Consider the following 22,599-nt stretch of genomic DNA (forward strand, 5'->3'; position numbering starts at 1 on the left):
TGAAGAGTTATTTCTCAGAATAGAAATTTGGGGCTGAGCACATTGGCTTACTCCTGTAATACCAGCATTTTGAGAGGCTGATGTGAGGCTTACTCCTGTAATACCAGCACTTTGAGAGGCTGATGTGGGAGGTTCACTTGAAGTCAGGAGTTCGAGACCAGCTTGGGCAACATAGTGAGACACGGTCTCTACAAAATATTAAAAAATTAGCTGGGCGTGGTAGCATGCATCTGTAGTCTCAGCTACTTGGGAGGCTGAGGCAGGAGGCTCGCTTGAACCCAGGATTTCATGGCTATCGTGAGCTATGATCATACCACTGCACTCTAGCCTAGACAACAGAGCAAGATTCTGTCTCTAAAAAAAAAGAAAAAAAATTGGAAATGGTTCATTTTGTATAATAATTTACACTGAAATTCATTACAATAAAACTCTTCCCTGTGTCAAAAAGCTATTAACCTTACGAAAAATTTCTTTTAAGTAAGGTTGATTATATATACACATACACACACACAGGTTAAAAGTTAGTTTCATGTGATTTAATAACTAGGATTTTGCATACTTCGTTTGCCCAACACTGTTCTAAGTGTTCTACATTTATTGTTAAATTATCATAATGCTATGAATTATGTGCTGTAATTGCTCCAGCTTTACAGATGAGGAGGAATGGAGAGGAGGTTAAGTAACTTGTCCAAGGGTAGAAAGTTAGAGCTGGCTTTTGGACCCACACCACAGTCCAACTCCAGCACCCATATTCTTAACAATTTTACCATATTAACATGTCAAGATTAAGCAGTTTTTTATTGTACTTTAAATAAGATTAAGCAGTTTGAAAGGATGCTATTTTCTCACAAAATTCTTAATATGAACACTCAGTGAGAATAATCAGTATTTAATGTCAGCATTTAGTATTTTTCCTTTTAACACTAAGTTGGAAGCACAGCAGAAAATTTACTTTTAGAAATATTATTAATTGGCTGGGTTCACGCCTGTAAATTTTCAAAAGCCAAGGCAAAGGGATTGCTTGAGCCCAGTATTTCCAGACCAGCATGGGTAACATATTAAGACATCATCTTTTAAAAAAATAAAAAAATAAAAAAAAGGAAAGAAATGTTATTAATCTCTTTTTGTTAAATGCATTTTATCAAGTTGTTACTAAGCTCACAAACTTCAGAAAAACTTATGATGGGCAAGTTGCTTATGACATTGAAAGTATTTAAGATTCAATTCTAGTTTCATCCTAGATGACCACATATCCACTATTCTTCAATGAGCACATGGAAAAGAGCCTAGAACATAAAGACATAGAACATAGTAGAGAAAGGAGAGTGAAATGTCTTTAACGTCACTTAATAGATATGGGATTTTCTGATAATACACAGTAACAGTTAAGACATATAAGATGATGCAAAAAAATTAACAATTATAGTGACAAAAAATAAGGAGCATATAATTATACGTTGACTTATACAAAGTACCACAGGAATACAGCATTGAGAGCCATAACACCACCTCAGGGAGTGGCGAAACGCTTCAGAGAGAAGGTGTTTTTTAGGGATGGAACACTGCTTCCAAAAGAACTAAAGTACAGTGTCAGAAATGTATACTTAATTCATTAATTTTTTTTTCAACTTTAATAATAACTTTACCTAACAAAGGAGTTTATTTTTGACTTGTAAATCTCTTAAAACCATAAAAAATTAAAATTAGCTTTTAAATACAGGTAGTCACCACAGCACTAAATGTGCAGTTTATAATACAGAAAAGTTAAAAACAATTTCAAATTACTTACTAAGTTAGTTGCTCATTTCTTTGATTTTATTTAGCATTGATCTAACTCAGTGTGGAAGAAGGTTACATTCGTGCAAGTTACCACAGCTTAATGATTAACTACATTCACCTGCCAACCTTATTTTTTCTGTGGCAAATATTGGTATATATAGAGTTAAGAAGTCTAGGTTGCTTCTAGAAGAAACCAGTTCCACATTGCTTGAAACTGAATAATCAGGATAAAAATGTTCACAATTAAGCTCCTTCTTTTTATTGTTCCTCTAGTTATTTCCTCCAGGATTGACCAAGACAATTCAGCATTTGATTCTGTATCTCCAGAGCCAAATTCAAGATTTGCTATGTTAGATGAGGTAAAAATTTTAGCCAATGGCCTCCTTCAGTTGGGACATGGTCTTAAAGACTTTGTCCATAAGACTAAGAGCCAAATTAATGACATATTTCAAAAACTCAACTTATTTGATCAGTCTTTTTATGATTTATCATTACAAACCCGTGAAATCAAGGAAGAAGAAAAGGAACTGAGAAGAACTACATATAAACTACAAGTGAAAAATGAAGAGGTAAAGAATATGTCACTTGAACTCAACTCAAAACTTGAAAGCCTCCTGGGAGAAAAAATTCTACTTCAACAAAAAGTAAAATATTTAGAAGAGCAACTAATTAACTTAATTCTAAATCAAGCTAAAGCTCCAGAACACCCGGAAGTAACTTCACTTAAAGTAAGTAGAAAATAAAGAGGGTTCATGATTATGTTTTCAATATGGATGTTTTAAAAAACTATTTCTAAGGCATGTTATTTGAAATACTGTTGCATTGTTGAAACACTTTAAGAAAAATAATCTCCAGAAAATAAAATTTCCCATTATAATTTCAAGTTGGTTTTTGTTTCCCTAATGTTATATATGAAAAGACTGAAACTTTACATTTTATGTGAAAATTACAAATCAAGTAATACAATCTAGAACACTAAATCATTACAGTATTGCAAATTACTGAAGGTAAGTAAAAGTTAAAAAAAATTAAAAACTATTCTCCCATGTTTAAAACAGATTAAGGTAATACAGTAAATGGAAAAGATTTATTCCTATTAAAATATGCTGGGCTTTTTCTCTTGACATCCAGAAAATCAAATTTTAGAGACAGTTCAACTCAAATAAAATATTAAGAACAGAAATATGTACTATTTGAAAGAAGCATACAAGGGGAAGGAATTGCCCATATTCATTTTTCAAATCCATTATTAATTTAAAAATTTAGATTATGATAGTGTTACAGGAAATCAAAACTAATAGAAAAGAAAGAGGAAAGCAACTTTTAACCAGACTATCATCTATATCCAGATTTTTGTAGAAAAACAAGATAACAGCATCAAAGACCTTCTCCAGACTGTGGAAGAACAATATAAACAATTAAACCAACAGCACAGTCAAATAAAAGAAATAGAAAATCAGGTAAGTCAATATTCTAATGGTATGTCCCATCCTTCATACAGGTTTGTAAAAACACTGAATCCAAAAATTATTTAAAAGCTTAACCTGGATCATAAGTAAAATTACCATATCAACATAACTGTTAAAATTGCAGGTGCTGAAGCTAATAAACTACCTATGTTTAAATCATGGCTCTAAAACTTTGTGTGGCCTTGAATAAATTACTTAACCCCTCTGTCTCAGTTTCCTCACATCGGTAATAGAACTCACAGGATTACTGTAAGAAAAAAAGTCAATTCATAGCAGCCAATGTGATCCAATCAAAATTCAAATTAGATCATGTTTCTCCTTGCTCACAACCACACAACAGCTTTCCATTTCACTTATATTGGCTCTTTAGACCCAAGATAACCTAACCGTTCATCATCTCACTGACTTCACCTCCTCTACTCTAGTCATTCTGACTGGTTTACGGGTATTAAAATACATCAAACATGCTACCACTTCAAAGCCTTTGTCCTTGTTGTCTATCTGGAATGCTCTTTTGGCCTGGTATCTACATGGCCCACTCTTTAATTTACCTTAGAGTTGTTATCAAATATAAAATTCTCAACGAAGACTTCCAAGATCACTTAACCAAAAATTATAACCCCCAGTCCCATCCCTGACAACTTCTACTTCTTCAACTACTTTTTCTCCTGCACGCTTACCTTTATTTAACAAAATATAAATTTTAGTCATTTATCTCTTCTATTCTGCACTAAAATGTAAACTCTGTGAATAGAGAAATTTTTTCCATTATTTGTATATACTCCAGAATATAGAATACTGTATGGCACACAGTAAGCATTCAACAAATTTCTGTTGAATTAATAAATGTAATGTCATATTCACACAGAAGCATGTGCTATTATTACTTGCATTACTAGAAACAGTGTGCCTGATAATTAAAGGTCAACAGTCTACAATGTAATTAATCTACAATGTAAACAGCTGGTGAAGTGGGAGAAAGAAGTTCTTGTTTAAAATAAAGCTATGTCAGCGTCTAGTATTCTAATACACAGTAGAATACTTTAAAAATATTAGTAATACTCTTAAACAGCCATTCAAGCGGGTTCAGAGATAACATAAACTCAGAGAAACTGGTAAAAAAAAATCATTTTCAAGAGACATAAAACAAATATTATCACCAATTTCCACTAAACATCATTTTGGTAGGTTATGCTAAAAGGTTTTTCATCAACTACTTTTGGTTTCCATACTATCCTTCTTACAATGTTATTTTTCTAAATTCTTTTTAACTATATCTTTTACTATGATTAAATAAACCTGCTCCCAAAAGCAAAATGTCACTATAGTAATATACATTATGTCTAAAAATAAAAATGTGTGAAGAAACCAAAACAATGAGTTTCTGAGTTGGAAGGTGACTTGGATCATTTGATTCAACTTTCTCATATTTAAATTAAAAAAACAAAACTCTAAATATTAAAGTAACTTTAAGATTACCTTGTTACTTAGTAGAAAAGAGTAATACCCAGCAAGTAAATTTTACAATAGATCCTTTTAAATAAGGTCCTAGGAAATATCATTATGCCAGCACCAAAAAATTAACACTAACAATGCAAGATATTATATATTCTGCTTTTCCTACTGTCAATGAGAAAAACTATCATTCAATAAATTGCAAACCCAAACACTTTAAATGAAAATATTATTACTAAACTAACAATGAACTATATATGGAAAGTAAGCCAATAAACTTGCCAACCTGCCAACATCTACAGATATGTTTACAGGTCAAAAATTATCAAATTATCAAGAAAACCTGGTTCAAATTATGTACTATGTCTTTATAGCAAATCTGAAAATCAGTAAGATCTAAAACTGAGAATTAATAAACTTAAAATTATTCATATAAAGAAAATACAATATTCTAAGCAAAGCAGTCTCTACTTTCTGCCTTCCTGTTTTTTGACCAATATCAGCTTTTTTGCCTTGCTTTATTTTTTTTTTAACTTAGTAAATAATGTCCCTGATTAAATATTTTGAGAACAGGCAATCTGTACAACCTGAATAGCATTGTTTATCTAAACATCAAATGCCATAACATTATGAACTGAAAGATAAATCGTACTTTTGACATCCTTACTCAGATTTCCCCTAATTTTATATTCAGTGTCATTTTTAAAACAGATTTATATTCTTTTAACAGCTCAGAAGGACTAGTATTCAAGAACCCACAGAAATTTATCTTTCTTCCAAGCCAAGAGCACCAAGAACTACTCCCTTTCTTCAGTTGAATGAAGTAAGAAATGTAAAACATGATGGTAAGACACTTTGGTGGGTTTTCTTCTTGAAGCTATTATCAAATTCCCAATACTTAGGGCCTTTTCTAGACTAAAATATAGTTAAGAGGTATCCATCAAATACAATGTGTCCATCTAAATTGGATCCTGGAGTTCTTTTTACACCCTATAACAGACATACTTAAGACAGTCAGAGAAATATAAATATGAACTTGAATATTAGATAATACAGAGGGTTTACTAAATTTTGTATTTTTTTCTGAGATGGAGTCTCACTCTGTCACCTGGCTGGAGTGCAGTTGTGCAACCTCAGCTCACTGCAACCTCCACCTCCTGGGTTCAAGCAATTCTTCTGCCTCAGCCTCCTGAGTAGCTAGGATTACAACAGGCGTGCACCACCATGACTGGCTAATTTTTGTATTTTAAGTAGAGGCGGGGTTTCACCATGATGGCCAGGAAGGTCTCAATCTCTTGACCTTGTGATCGGCCCACCTTGGCTTCCCAAAGTGCTGGGATTACAGGTGTGAGCCACTGGGCCCGGCCTATTAATTTTCTTAGACGTGATCATGGTATTGCAGTTTTAAAGGAGAACAACCTCCTGTTTAAGAGATACATGCTGAAATATTTAAGGAGTTAAAGGTCACTGCACTCCAGACTGGGTGACAGAACAAGGCTCTGTCTCTTAAAAATAATTATTTTTTTAAAGATATTAGTTTGGTAAGAACAATTCTTACTTTCTTAAACAACATGCCATCTAAGAAAAATGCTTTAACATAAACATTACTGAAAAAATGCTACATATGCCACAATTTCACAAAATGTAAAGTGAAATCTCAAGCTTGAAAGATATTACTCTTATTACTAAATCTGATGTAATAACACTTTATTGATTCTAGGCATTCCTGCTGATTGTACCACCATTTATAACAGAGGTGAACGTACAAGTGGCATGTATGCCATTAGACCCAGCAACTCTCAAGTTTTTCATGTCTACTGTGATGTTTTATCAGGTAAAACCTGTCTAAGGAGAAAATAGTAGTTAATTCAATTACTCATTATGTATTTGCAAGATTAACCCGGTTATCATTGTTTTATACATATATATGTGTGTGTGTGTGTGTGTGTAATATATATAACATGAGTATTGGTATAAATCTAACATCTTTACCTAGTTTATTTAAGGATTTATTTAATATTCTCCTTTCCTCTGTAAAATAATCTAAAGTGACTATTATCAGTAAGTTTACTATGCTAAAATTCATTAATTGCACTCCACTTAACTTGTTGGGACCATAATAAATAATAAAATGTATTGCTATGTCATTAGTAAACTACCTTACAAAGCCACCAATTAAAAGTTTTATATCTGTCAATATCAATGTACTAAAAAAAACATGATTTCATTCATTATATTCAGGTACTCCATGGACATTAATTCAACATCGAACAGATGGGTCACAAAACTTCAATGAAACATGGGAGAATTACAAATATGGTTTTGGGAGGCTTGATGGTAAGGTGACTACATTCAATCATTCATTCACTTGTTAATCTACAAATATTTACTGAGAACCTATGATAGACTGGGCATTAGGAAAGTAGTAATGAATGAGAAGCAGTCTCAGCCTTCATATAATATCAAACAATTACACATTTGTTAGTAAATTACATTTACTACAACTGCTATTATTTCAATTATATTTATCACAATTACATGTCTGTTCTTAAATATGCTTATCACAATTTAATTAGATGGCTTACAATTATCATAACTATAATTATTAAAAATGTTGATTAAATGTTACATGTTTTAAGTACTGTTACATGTAAGCTGTGAAAAGAACCACTCCTAGCATTAGTCATTCTAGTCTCTCATTAACATTTTACATATCAATTAATTGGAAGTTAAAAGGACCAGGAAACTCAGACATACAATACAAATTTTAAAATTTCAATTATTTAAGTATAATATACAGAATGTGTGGCTTAAAATGAATTAGTTAATTCAATGCAAATTATTCTATTTTGATTACAATAATGTAAAATAAGCAAGATAACATGTTTACAATCCAAAAAGCACATATAAAAATGCATATGATGTCTAAGTACTCACTTATAAGGTAGAAGACATAAATTATTATATCAAAATTTTAAATGCTCAGTACTATTTGACCATTTAAAAACTTTGTATTCAATCTACCAATTAAAGTCCTACCCAGAAGATATATTCAGTGACATTTTATAGCTCCAAATCTTCTAATAGTGAGTGTAACCCCAAAATAAAAGGCTGACAGTTAAGTCGAGAATATTCACTTAATTCTGGTTTAAAAAAAAAAAAAAGAGCAACCTATTTGTACTGTATTTACCAGTGATCCTCAAAATGAAGCTTCCTACTAACTCAATAGCAATAAGAAAATAGTAAGTTTTCATTAAATACTTTAATAAAAAGGAGTACGATAAAGAACAATCTATCTATATTTTTTATTTGTTTTTAATTCCAAATAAAAATAATTTTTAAAATTATAGAGAAAAGTTATTAAGAACCATGCTTTTTCACTTAAAATGTTTTTAAAAATTTATTCCTGTCTTTTTCCACAAAGAAAACATATATCAAGCAAATACCAAAGGCCAGGTTTACATTTGAGGAAAGTGGCTATATTATTACCAGGTCTCTGGGAATACTTAACAAATCTCTTGACTATATAGATGTTAATAAATAGTTGATAGTAAAACTAATCATATAAAGACTTAAAAGCAAAATATACCTTGACCAATGACAAGACTTTAAAATATCTATAATAATGTAATACATTTCACTGGTGAAATATGTCTTATAATATGCATTTAGAAAGGATAATCAGACTTTCAGTTCTATTAATATTTTTAACATTTTTGTGCATATAACTATCTTCAATAAAATTGTTTTAAAAGGTATTTTTTAAGATGCTCTAAAATGATCAAGGGATTCAAGACTAAACAACTCAATTAGTTGCACCAATTAAAAAAAAAAAAAACACTCAAAAAAGTATCCAACCTATAGTTAATAATTCACAAATTTTTAAAAATTTTCTTTTAGGAGAATTTTGGTTGGGCCTAGAGAAGATATACTCCATAGTGAATCAATCTAATTATGTTTTACGAATTGAGCTGGAAGACTGGAAAAACAACAAACATTATATTGAATATTCTTTTTACTTGGGAAATCACGAAACCAACTATATGCTACATCTAGTTGCGATTGCCGGCAATGTCCCCAATGCAATCCCGGAAAACAAAGATTTGGTGTTTTCTACATGGGATCACAAAGCAAAGGAACACTTCAACTGTCCAGAGAGTTATTCAGGTATACTTTTCTGATACCAATACTTTATTTTCATATCTTCTAAGTGTCTTCCCACATTATTAGCTATTATCTACAATGACAATTTTTTATTATTATTATTATTTTTTTTTTTTTTTTTTTTTTTTTTTTTGAGACGGAGTTTCGCTCTTGTTACCCAGGCTGGAGTGCAATGGCGTGATCTCGGCTCACCGCAACCTCCACCTCCTGGGTTCAGGCAATTCTCCTGTCTCAGCTTCCTGAGTAGCTGGGATTACAGGCACGCGCCACCATGCCCAGCTAATTTTTTGTATTTTTAGTAGAGACGGGGTTTCACCATGTTGACCAGGTTGGTCTCGATCTCTCGACCTTGTGATCCACCCGCCTCGGCCCCCCAAAGTGCTGGGATTACAGGCTTGAGCCACCGCGCCCGGCATTAATGACAATTTTTTAAAATCCTAATCCCAAATAAGTATTTTCTCTCTAGATGAAAACTTCTTAACTATAATTAACATATTCATTATAGTTTAACCAGATATTTTACCTCTAATCTTCCTCAGATTTTCTATTTTTGGTGGTATACATGAGACTTATTTAGACTATTTAAAACTAGGATGCATGCATCTAAAACACTGTAATATTTATAAGAAAAGAAGATAAACTCATGAGGAAATACAGTAACAGTAATTACACATGAATCTGTACCCATTAAATTGTGTATCTGTCTCCTTTAGGAGGCTGGTGGTGGCATGATGACTGTGGAGAAAACAACCTAAATGGTAAATATAACAAACCAAGAGCAAAATCTAAGCCAGAGAGGAGAAGAGGATTATCTTGGAAATCTCAAAATGGAAGGTTATACTCTATAAAATCAACCAAAATGTTGATCCATCCAACAGATTCAGAAAGCTTTCAATGAACCGAGGCAAATTTAAAAGGCAATAAATTAAACATTAAACTCATCCCAAGTTAACGTGGTCTAATAATCTGGTATTAAATCCTTAAGAGAAGGCTTGAGAAACAGATTTTTTTAAATCTTAAAGTCACTGTCAATTTAAGACTAAACATATAATCACACAATCTTAAAGAATATCATTTATTTCTCCATCAAAATTAATTTGTTCTATATTTTGTGATGTGGGAATCAATTTTAGATGGTCACAATCTAAATTATAATCAATAGGTGAACTTATTAAATAACTTTCATAAATAAAAAATTTAGAGACTTTTATTTTAAAAGCTATCATAGGTCAAGAGATCGAGACCATCCTGGTCAACATGGTGAAACCCCGTCTCTACTAAAAATACAAAAAATCAGCTGGGCGTGGTGGCGCGTGCCTGTAATCCCAGCTACTCAGGAGGCTGAGGCAGGATAATTGCCTGAACCCAGGAGGCGGAGGTTGCGGTGAGCTGAGATCGCGCCATTGCACTCCAGCCTGGGTAACAAGAGCGAAACCCTGTCTCAAAAAAAAAAAAAAAAAAAAAAAGCTATCATATGAGCTAATATCACAACTTTCCCAATTCAAAAAACCAGTTTTCTCATTAAAATCCTAAACCTGACTAAACAGAGGTGACAACTGTACAGTTCTTAAATATTATAATATTAATTTCAAAACTAAAAATTGTCAGTCCAGGGTATGTGTAAAAATCTGTATCATAAATTTTAAAACTGATGCTTCATTTTGCTACAAAAAAATCTGGAGTAAATGTTTGATATGATTTATTTATGAAACCTAATGAAGCAGTATTAAATACTGTATTAAAATAAGTTCGCTGTCTTTTAAACAAATGTAGATGATTACTAAGTCACATTGACTTTAATATGAGGTATCACTATTTCTTAACATATTTGTTAACATATATACTATACACATTTTATATATTTTAACACAATGCTATGAAAACAAATAATTGTAAAGGAATGTTGTCAAATTACATAAGAATGAACATATTTGTGGCATCAAGTTAAAGTTTTTATTTCCCCTAAACATGCTGTGATTCTAATAATTTTGTGTAGGTTTTCAAGTAGAAATAAGTGTCGTAACAAGTTACTGAATGTTTAAACAGCCTGACAAGCATGCATGTATGTTTAAAATTCAAAAAATACTCAGTCCCTAAATTATAGAAATTTAAATCATTCTTGCACTTTTTTATTGACATCACAACAGATGGGTAATTATGTTTTTAATTTAAGTAATTTAAACTCTAAATCCCTAAAGATTATTAGATTCAAATTTTTTATCACAGTATCACTTGTCAGTATTTATCTTTAAATTTTTTTTTTTGAGATGGAGTTTCGCTCTTGTTACCCAGGCTGGAGTGCAATGGCACAATCTCGGCTCACCACAACCTCCGCCTCCTGGGCTCAGGCAATTCTCCTGCCTCAGCCTCCTAAGTAGCTGGGATTACAGGCATGCACCACCACGCCCAGCTAGTTTTTTGTATTTTTAGTAGAGACGGGGTTTCACCATGTTGACCAGGATGGTCTCGATCTCTTGACCTCGTGATCCACCCGCCTCGGCCTCCCAAAGTGCTGGGATTACAGGCTTGAGCCACCGCGCCCGGCCCAAATTTTTTTTTAAAACTACTAGTAAGAAATTTTAAATTAAACCCATTTGTTAAAGGATATAGTGCCCAATTTATATAGTGACCTACCTTTGTCAATATTTAGCATCATGTATTTCAAATTATCCAGTATGCATGTCATATATATTTTACATGTTGCATATATAAAAAATACACATGATCTATGTGAATCTTATGTAAATATTTTGTTCCAAAAAAGTACAAAATAACAAAGGTAAAAATAAGCTGTAATTTTTAGGACCACAGACTAAGCTGTCAAAATTAACGTTGATTTTTTTTAGGGCCAGAATGCCAAAATGGCTCCCCTCTCCCCACAAAACTGGACAATTTCAAATGCAAAATAATTCATTATTTTATATATGAGTTGCCTCCTCTATTTGGTTTTTGGTTTCCTTTAAAAAAAAAAAAAAACTCTCATAGGACATGTTTCATTTTGTTCCTTTTAGGAATACTAAATTAGACTTTTTCCCCGTATAAAGCTTTCTTCTACCAGAAAGATTCTGCTAGTAGAAGAGAAAGGAGCTCTTTTATTTGTGATTCACACGACTGTCTCCTGTCCTAACTACTCTTTGCTTAAAGTATTCAAATTCCACCTCTAACTCACAGTTGTCTGACCTAAGCAAAGTCTACTCCCCTTTGATCTCTCAATCTACCTTCCCTTTGATCTCTCTACTACTCACCAATACTAATATCTTTTTTTCAAATTTGACCTTCATTTTGCTTTCACAATACTACTATACTCTCCATGGATTACCCCTTACCTGAATCAATCTTTATAATCCTATTCCTTTCTCATATTTAGTACTATGCTCCAATGGACAACCTTCAATCATCTTTTCTACACTGACCCTCAGACATTCTATCTGCTCTCACAAACTCATCTATTTACCATAAATAAGATTCCAAAATCTACATATTCATCCCAAGTTTCTTTCCAGTTCCCCTTCTTACATTGCCTATCTGCCATTTCTCCCTTCAATACTCTATACTCCACTCAAATTCAAGATATCAAAAATAACAGGCTGGGCATGGTGGCTCATGCTGTAATCCCAGCACTTTGGGAGGCAGAGGTGGGTGGATCACCTGAGGTCAGAAGTTCGAGACCAGCCTGACCAATATGGTGAAACCCCATCTCTACTAAAAATACGAAAGATTAGCCGGGTGTGGTGGTATGTACCTATAGTCTCAGCTACTCAGTAGGCGGAGACAAGAGAATCACTTGAACCAGGAGGCAGAGGTTGCAGTGAACTGAGATCACACCACCACACTCCAGCCTAGGCAACAGAATGAAACTCTGACTCAAAATAAATAAAACAACAAATTCACCAGCCCCTTACTGCTACTGCTAACCCTTTCTACCCACCTTTCCTTCCTTTCTACTCTTTCACACCATCTTCCTCACTTCTTCATATCCATTAATATGATCACCATGTTCCCAGTCACAGAAGCCTGGAACCTGAAAGACATCTCTAGCTTTTCACTTAACTTTGTAAACTACCTCTTCTGTATCATAAGCACCAAGTCCAATATAATCTTCTCTTGAAACATCTCTTAATCTTACAAGCTTTCTTCCCAAACACTGTCTTTAACTTGAGTACTAGATTATGTTAAGTGGCCTCCTCTTTGCTCCTAATTTTATGTCCCTCTCCCTGTCAATCTTCTGAAAAGAAATTTGTAATGGATGCATACTGCTTGAATCTGTGTCTTTCAAGCTCATCTATTGAAGAATAACAACAGAAGACAATGAAGACAAATCCTTATAAGTTCTGAAGTTGCAGGATAAAATAACTTATATGCACAAATTTCTTTCAGAATCATATTGGGATCTTAGTTTAAGTATTAGAATTTTACTTTAAAATTACATGTGAATTGTGTTTAATACTTTATAAATCTATCTTCATGCCTGCAGTGGCTCACACCTGTAATCCTAGTACTTTGGGAGGCTGGAGTGGGAGTACTGCTTGAACCCAGGAGTTCAAGATCAGTCTGTGCAACATGGCAAAACTCCACCTCTACAAAAAATACAGGACTTAGCTGGGTGTGGTGGTGGGCGCCTGTAGTCCCAACTACTTGGGAGGCTGAGGCAGAAGAATCACTGGAGCCGGGAAGGTCGAGGTTGCAGTGAACCATGATTGTTAACACTGCACTCCAGCCTGGGCACAGAGACTCTGTGTCAAAAAAATATATATCCTCATATAAAAATATTTATTTTCCCCCAAGTATTCTAAAAAGTGATGCTCCTAGAAGATGTGCTGTGTTTATCCTGTGGACTTGCACATCCCATATAGTTGTGCCCACATAAGAATGTGTATTCTAATTAGAAGAGTATAGGCCTTCTAAACAAAATCCAAATCCCTTCCAGGTATTCAAGAGTCTCTACCATCTGGTCCCAAATTAATTCTTCAGTCATTTTTTTCCACAACACAAACCTGCTCTAATCAAAATGATCTACTTTTAAATATCTCCTCTATGCCTTCCTAATGTATTCCATTTGTTTAGAATGTCTCAACACGCGATTCTGATTGGCTAGATTGTGCCATATTTCAAAGTGCAGATATCTTACTTCTTCCATAAGTATCCTAGTAAATGGCAGCTCCTTCCTCTGCAACCATACAGAATTACTGTCTATACCCCTCAAATGGCACTTAGTGAGAAAATACAGAGACATAAATACGGCAAATCATAATAAAAATTCTGAAAATAGTACTAAAAGCTCCAAAAGCATCAAAGATAGTCAGTTTACTGGATTTTAGTGAATTGCTGAAAAATTTCTCTATCAAGAGTTTATTTTGAACCAGTATGAATTTTACTGAAACCAAGTACACATGTCTCATTACCAACTGTGGTGTAATCTATTTACACACACTCTGTCATCCTAGAATCAGCATATTTTCATGCTTTTATCTTTCCTTCCTGATAGCATACCTCATGGAATTCAATTAACTCATTCATTAATTTAAAAAATAATATTCATTAACCAATATTTATTATCTACAATTTGTCTCCTTTAAAAAACTTATTCCAAATTTGTACTCATATATAGTCTACCTTCTGTTGTAGGATAATCCAATTTCTTTGTGATTTTTTTTTCCCATCACTAATAGCCATATGCACTGCGTTTATCTATGTACTACTGAGTGAATTATTCAATACAGCAGTTTTTAAAATGAAAAGAAAATGACCAAACAACTGGCCCTTTTATCAAAGTCCAAAGTATTCTCATGGCAAATCAACTAGGGTAGAATTACTTAACTGGTGTGAAGTGCACAGTTCAAGGTCATGAAAGTAGCTCTAACAATCCCCTATTATGAGCCTTAATAAAATGAGGTTTCCATGATATTTCAGGTGATATAAAATAAACTAAGGATTCTATCTAAAATATAAAAGCTGTTTTTCTAAATTCATGTTTAGCCCTAAGAACAGTCATATACCTAATAAAATGGCTGGGTATATAATTTGAAAGAGCAGTAAATTGCAACCTTGAAGATGTAAGGCTGTAGCTATTTATCTTCAAATATGCAGCCAAACCTCAGTTTCCACACCCAATAGTTGGGAATAATAATCCTGTCAAATCCATTATGGGGTTGTAATTATCAAGCCAGATACTGCATTTAAATAGTTTTATGAACTCCAAAGTTCTAAACAAATGTATATGCTTTTTAAAAACGGGATCTTCCATATTATTTTTCACATTCCTTTAAGTAAATAATCCTACAAATACTTCCTAACTGAACATACTATAATTCTCAGGACAGAAGAACAAAATTGCCCTTCTCACAGTTTGCATTTGTTTCTGGAACTTTACTCCTTCCCTTCGCCATCTGAGATAACACTCCAACACCTTCAGATGCAAGCTCCCAACTAAAAACTTCTGGATGGCTATGTTAAAATGTTAGGAAATAGAGCTTGACTCAAGAACTTTTATACATAAAATAAACTAGGACCAATTAGATGGAATAAACCCCGGAGTGGTATAAATAGGGCAAAACCAAAATAGCAGAGTATGTGGCAGAAGCTTGAGACATCTATGAACTCTAAAAATAAGACAAAAACGAATACTTTCTAAAGCAGAGGACCATACATGTGAATAGAAAAAAAAAAAAAAAGGTCCTGAATTTTCAGTAGCGTTGAGCTGAAATTTATACTTCCTTAAATTACGAGTTTTTGTAGTAAACCAACCACAGCAGTATTAGCAGTATATAAGATTTTGTCATTAATAGAAACATACTTTTTTACTATACTTTTAACACTTAATACATGTATCTGAAATACATGTGCAGAATGTGCAGGTTTATTACACAGGTATAGACATGTGCCATGGTGGTTTGCTGCACCCATCAACCAGTCATCTACATTAGGTATTTCTCTTAATGCTATCCCTCCCCTAACCCCCCAACCCTCAACAGGCACCAGTGTGTGATGTTCCCCTCCCTGTGTCCATGTGTTCCCATTGTTCAACTCTCACTTATGAATGAGAACATGCAGTGCTTGGTTTTCTGTTTCTGTGTTAGTTTGCTGAAAATGATGGTTTCCAGCTTCATCCATGTCCCTGCAAAGGACATGAACTCATTCTTTTTTATGTCTGCATAGTATTCCATGGTGTATATAGGCCACATTTTCTTTATCCAGTCTATCACTGATGGACATTTGGGTTGGTTCCAAGTCTTTGCTATTGTGAATAGTGCTGCAATAAACATACACGTGCATGTGTCTTTATAGTAGAATGATTTATAATCCTTTGGGTATATACCCAGTATTGGGATTACTGGGTCAAATGGTATTTCTGGTTCTAGATCCTTGAGGAATCACCACGCTCTCTTCCACAAGGGCTGAACTAATTTGAAACATACATATTTTTATATCACAAGTATTACAGACATCTCAAAATTGTTGATGCTTATTACTATTTAGAAAATATAATAGTTTTTGAACCTGAATCCAGATCATGTTATTTGATTAATAAATACATATATCAAAATTTTAATATTTTGATACTTTTAATTCAATGTAATGTATTTCTTTTGTTATTCTATATGTTTTATTTTAGGTATCTAAAAACATGCTTGAGACCAGAAGTCTTTCAAATTTCATATTTGTTCTGGATTTTGGAATATTTGCATTATACTTATGGTATACCTCAAATCTGAAAATACAAAATGTTTCAATGAGATCTTCTTTGAGTATCATGTGGGTGCTTGAAATACTTTGATTTTGAAGCATTTAACATTTTGGATTTTCATATTTGAGATGTTCAATCTATATTCCAAAAAAGGGTATCACAGGATTCACAAGACTACCACAAGGTAACATGGCACACACTAAAAAATTAGAAGCCCATGTTACAAGGACTTACTATCACGTAATAACCTAGTTTAAGAAACATTAATTACATGGCTCTCATGACATAACATCAATAGTACACATTTTCTGACTTGCCAAGCTCTTCCTACAACAGTATTTTTAGGAAAAAAATGTAATCCATGTATTATAAGCTTATTCAACTACTCAAGAAAAAAAACTGTTAGTAAAATTCTAAAAAGATCAGAAACATTTTATTTGTTATTGAGGTTAATTTTTAGAAGTCCTTATCTGGCCAGGCACAGTGGTTCACACCTGTAATCCCAGAACTTTGGGAGGCCGAGGAGGGCAGTACACCTGAGGTCAGGAGTTCGAAACCAGCCTGACCAACAAAGTGAAACCCCATTTCCACTAAAAATACAAAAAAAAATAGCTGGATGTGGTGGCACAGGCCTGTAGTCCCAGCTACTCAGGAGGCTGAGGCAAAAGAATCACTTAAACCCAGGAGGTGGAGGTTGCAGTAAGCTGAGATCATGCCACTGTACTCCAGCACGGGCAACAGAGCAACACTCTGTTTTTTTTTTTTTGTTTTTTTTTTTTTAAAGTCCTTTCCTGTTAGACATACATACTAAAGGATTTGCAAGTGAAATGATATGATGTCTAGGCTTTGCTTCAAAAAATAGTACCAAAAAAACAAAAACCAAAAGACAGGACAACAGATAAAACAAAAATGACAATGCAAGTTAATTAATCTGTTTTCTAATGAGAACACATGGACACAGTGAGGTAACAACACACACTGGGGCTAGTCGGGCGGTCAGTGAGCAAGGGGATGGACAGCATTAGGACAAATGGCTAATGCATGTGGGGCTTAAAACTTAGATGACGGGTGGATCACGAGGTCAAGAGATCGAGACCATCCTGGTCAACATGATGAAACCCCGTCTCTACTAAAAGTACAAAAAATTAGCTGGGCATGGTGGCGTGTGCCTGTAATCCCAGCTACTCAGGAGGCTGAGGCGGGAGAATTGCCTGAACCCAGGAGGCGGAGGTTGCAGTGAGCCGAGATCATGCCATTGCACTCCAGCCTGGGTAACAAGAGCGAAACTTCATCTCAAAAAAAAAAACAAAAAACTTAGATGATGGGTTGATAGGTACAGCAAATCACCATGGCACATGTATACCTATGTAACAAACCTGCACGTTCTCCATTTGTATCCTGGAATTTAAAGTAAGATAAAATTTTTAAAAAAGAAAAAAATCTGTTATCTTTTCTTTTAGGTATATTAATTTGTTCTCTTTACTTTTGCAATTGTTCATAATAAAAGGTTAAAACTATATTCAGATTAGATCACAGAAAATAGATTTATTAAAAATTATTAAGAGATGTATGGGCATATTCCTAAAAGATCAAAATCCTTTTGTTTCTCACCCTGATAGTTACAGGTCTGAACCACTGTATTCATTCTTACATTCTTAGTGGTACCATGTTTGCTAGATACAGTCTTTCAAAAATACTGAGTAGAAAAAGATATGAACATTCAACAGGTGATTGTAACTAAGACCATTATTAGAAAAGCAGTTAACTCTAACAATCCTGCCAAGAATATCACGTGTTCTGTGGACATATCTCTTAAAAACTGTATGTCACTAAAAGACATAAGCATTTGCTCAATTAATGTACCTTGCTCTATTACAACTCAAATACAACAGTGGTGATCAAATAACAATTTGGAACACAAGTAACATTGCATACAATCTATTACCTAACTTTCAGAAGTCAAACATCCAATAAAAGATTTCTTTTTCACTATTGAGAAAGATCTTTATTTGGTTTTCTTAACAACTACACCAGTACTTTTTCTAAAATACTGTGATAGGGTAAGTACTTCCTTAATAAAGCAAGAATTTGATGTAAACCACACTTGTTTGATCCAGTAAGAAACATGCCGTTCATTTTCTGATTGTTAGAAACTACCATACATTTGTGTATCTTCATTTACCCCTGTAGAGAATTTGAAACGATTACATCCCTCTTCAGTTAACCTTATGCAAATAAATGTGACCAGCTATGTGTGTTTGTATGTGTGGCAGTTGGGGAAAACCTACAGGGAATGCCAGTTTATTATTTAAAGGTGAAAATCTCTCACTTCAGGTATGGCTTGAATAACAGATTTTTAAAGTCTTTAAGAAAACTCAGTATCTTCAAAAGAATGTTTTTTTAAATGTACATAATAAAAGTAAATTAAACTAATATATATCCCTTTAGACCGCATTCTCTGAATTGTCTGATAATGAACATAAAAATAGGAAGTGAAAGGTATTAAGTAATAATAGGAAATCTGTCACTTTCAGAATACAGTTCTTTTTCCGATGATTTCTCAACTCAGTCAAATGCTTCAATGTTATCTGTTCATTCCCCCTGTATTCAGGCAGGTTTTTATCTTTTTCCCCATGAGACCCTTTACAATCCTGTCAAGTTTCTTACTAAAACTAAATACAATATACAAATATTTTCTTAAAACATACATGAACAATGCTTAAATTCCTAGTTTTTTCAGATATAAATTTGAACCTTCTGAACTTTAGCTTTGTCATCTATAACACAGGGATAACCATATTGGTTCTGTGCAGGCTGCTATCAGAGTTAATAAGATAATGGCCACATATAAACTAAAAGGAGCCCTAGTGTCAACTTTTCTTCCATTTTTTTTTTTAACATTATTCACTAGGAAAATGTGCACATAAATATATATTATCAGAAATTATGGCTTATCTTAAAACATTCCCGAGAAGGCAAAAAGAATCCAAACGAGCTAAAAGATTGTCATCACCATGATCCATCACAACCATTCTGTTAGCAAATATTTATGGAACTTTCTGTAAATTATTGTATAATTAGCTGTGAGCTGCTGAGGTTGTCATACATCCCTTTTTGTCATTCTAAAATTATTTCTATCTACACTAGGTTTTCTAGATATGCTAAGGTTTTTGTTAAAAAAATAAACTGTAAGTTCCTAAACATATAAGCTGCCCATGAGACCAAGTTTTTCTAACAGTATCAAACAGAATAAACAACCTCGAAGGATTTGGTTTTCAGGTCTCATGGACATTGGTGGTCTCAATAAAAATACAAAGCAGGCCAATATTGACTCTGATTCAAAAGATTCAAAAGAATCGCTTGAACCTGGGAGGTAGTGAGCCAAGACCATGCTACTGCACTCCAACATATGCCACAGAGCAATACTCTTTAAAAACAAAAAAAAAAGTCCTTTCCTGTTAGACATACATACTGAAGGATTTGCAAGTGAAATGATATGATGTCTGGGCTTTGCTTCAAAAAATAGTACCAAAAAAAACCAAAAACCAAAAGACACGACAACAGATAAAACAAAAATGACAATGCAAGTTAATTAATCTGTTCCTCTAATGAGAACACATGGACACAGTGAGGGAACAAAACACACCAGGGCCAGTCAGAGGGTCAGCAGGCAAGGGGATGAGCAACATTAGGACAAATAGCTAATACACGTGGGGCTTAAAACCTAGACTCTGATAACTTCCCTTTTAAAATAATTATCTTATCCAATTATTCCCCAAATGCCTAATACTCTCATGCTTTTCAAACCAGTCTCTCTCAAGTTGTATAGTGCATGAGTAAATGTAATCTAATAAAGCCAAAAACAACAACTTCCATCGAGCATTTAATATGGACTGTATTAATTTGTGCCACACAATTTACATGTATTTATTCCTCATAGATTTCTAAGATATAGGTACTTTTATTACACCAATGTTAAAGGAAGGACAAATCATTCTTCAGTTTTAAATACAGTAAGTCTTCATTTAATGTCATGGATACTGTGACACTGGATAATGTTCTTGGAAACTGTGACTTTAAAAGAAGGACTCTAAGGACCAGGTGCAGCAGGTCCTTGAATGATATCATTTTATTGAGCATTGTTTTGTTAAAACACTGACGAGAAAAAAATGGTTTTGTCACATCATTTTAGTGAAATCTAAATTTCTAAGAACCTATTAACAAGTTTAAGTGAAAATGTACTGTAATTCCTAAAAATAAAAGTTACAAAATATTGATTGTAAGAGCCCATCTCCTAATTTTTCATAAGCTACACATCATATAGTTGTACCATTTCAAGTAACACAAAAATTATTTCTCTATATAATTTGGAGATTAATTATTTTTGAAAGGGAATAGTCAACTTTATAATCTTTTTTTTTTTAATGAAATTTTATTTGGCCAAAAGAAGTAACAATAGGAAAAAAGTCAAGAAAGAATAGTAATCACAGTTCTACTTCTGAATTTTCATGTAGTATCCAATCTTCTCTACTTCACTGAGGACACCCTTATACTAGAAAATTATTACTCTTTCTCAAACAAAATAATGCATCCTTTTTGTTGCAAGAGCTCTCACTGGTAACATATTACTAACAGAGAATTAGGAGCATCTCCACAAACTAAGAAACTTAGTAGCCTTGACATCCTGTACCACATTTTATCAATGTCTGCTAACTGGTTAAATAAAGCATTTTATATAAGTTCCTTACGAACTGTACATAAGAAGGAATATGGTTATGTAAAACCCTAATCTGAAATCAATTAATTTTGATGAAAAACATTAAAGCCTAAATCAGTATTCATATTCAATAAATGTTTAATAGGAGTAACTCTAATCTTTATGATGAGCTTAGCAAGTTCTATTATTCTCTGGAAATAAACTGCTCACTCATGAGAGAAAAATGGTTCTTCTATAAACATTTAATGAATCCTTTTTTAAAAGCTTCTTGCCTACAATATTATTTTTACTAATAATGTCTGGAATGAGTATCAACTCTGTAATTAATAGAGTGTTTAGATACAGTCCAAACTAAAAACACTGAGATATGCTAAATGATCTTTCAACATCATTCTCAAATTAATATGCTATAATTCATTCTTACACTTGAAAAATTTAACTCCCAGAATAGAAACTAATTATAGTTTTTGGACTATCCATTAGCCTTACCAATACTAATCAATACAAGCGATTAGGCATTCCACCTTAAAAAACAAAAGCAAACCCAAATAAACAAATGATCTTAAGCACTAATACATGTTTATATAAATTCCATTAAACTCAAAAGCAAAACCATACTAACTTATAATTTATAGAATTCCCTTAAATCATTTGATGTATTGACTTTTTATCTCCTCCAGGAGAGGATGTTAAAGTGGATACATCCTTAAGAGAAAACAATGTGCTACCCATCTTCTCACTTGGTATCAGCACTCTATTCAATTCCCATTCAAGTTCTATAACATGTCTAGATTTTCTATATTGGCCCTATTTTCCATTAATTCACAAACAAAATAACTCAGAATGCCATTTTTTATCAAGTGTTTCACTTACACCAATTGTAAGACATTAAAAAATATATTAAATATAAATAATAGTATAGATTTTGAGGGTAATGTAAGATAAAGGTGTTCTGGTTAGTTTTAACAAAAATATAGCAAACAATTATCTACAAATGAGAAATTTTATTTTTATACAAATTATATATAATATTCCATGCTGGATGGTCTATCATCCCAAAGACTGAAGAATACAGAAAATGAAATAAGGTAGCTTAGGTTCAAGTCCAAGTAAGTCTCTTAATTCAGCCTTCTGTCAGTGGAGAAGTGAAAATAATAATACTGCCAGAATTACATAACGTATAAGATTTCTATGACTGAATAAACTAAATGAAATTAACTTATACTCTATAAAGCATTAAATAAATGTCATCATATCAATATGTCAACATGAAACCTCAGAGCACCAGTAATAAAGAAAATAATTCAAAAAGTCTTAGAGAAAAATAAGAC

The 22,599-nt window shown here is 33.0% G+C and overlaps 2 protein-coding genes across 9 annotated transcripts in view; one reads left to right on the forward strand and one right to left on the reverse strand.

The window, feature by feature from the left end:
* The window catches only part of DOCK7 (dedicator of cytokinesis 7), a 242,826-nt gene that overhangs the window by 144,419 nt on the left and 75,808 nt on the right, over positions 1–22,599 (reverse strand). The gene's annotated exons all lie outside the window — the stretch shown is intronic.
* Positions 1,946–16,340, forward strand: ANGPTL3 (angiopoietin like 3). 2 transcript variants are annotated; one of them, XM_010348251.2, is made up of 8 exons: positions 1,946–2,138; positions 2,292–2,507; positions 3,129–3,239; positions 5,434–5,548; positions 6,424–6,537; positions 6,945–7,040; positions 8,604–8,870; positions 9,581–16,340. In XM_010348251.2, exons 1-8 carry the CDS (start codon positions 2,013–2,015, stop codon positions 9,763–9,765), a joined length of 1,230 nt encoding a protein of 409 aa, XP_010346553.2. In that variant the 5' UTR covers positions 1,946–2,012; the 3' UTR covers positions 9,766–16,340. The 2 variants fall into 2 exon arrangements, with proteins under 2 accessions (XP_010346553.2, XP_003921535.2); XM_003921486.3 differs by having other exon boundaries at positions 1,946–2,507.

Source organism: Saimiri boliviensis, chromosome 11, assembly GCF_048565385.1.
Source record: "Saimiri boliviensis isolate mSaiBol1 chromosome 11, mSaiBol1.pri, whole genome shotgun sequence".
In the NCBI taxonomy this organism is placed as follows: domain Eukaryota; kingdom Metazoa; phylum Chordata; class Mammalia; order Primates; family Cebidae; genus Saimiri; species Saimiri boliviensis.

What these genes read in the sequence shown, in the direction of transcription:
- ANGPTL3 (XM_003921486.3), top strand. Translation starts at nt 2,013, where the DNA reads ATGTTCACAATTAAGCTCCTTCTTTTTATTGTTCCTCTAGTTATTTCC. An exon ending in AAGAAATGTAAAACATGATG is followed by an intron (nt 5,549 to 6,423) that starts GTAAGACACTTT and finishes TATTGATTCTAG; the next exon opens with GCATTCCTGCTGATTGTACC. An exon ending in TGGTTTTGGGAGGCTTGATG is followed by an intron (nt 7,041 to 8,603) that starts GTAAGGTGACTA and finishes ATTTTCTTTTAG; the next exon opens with GAGAATTTTGGTTGGGCCTA.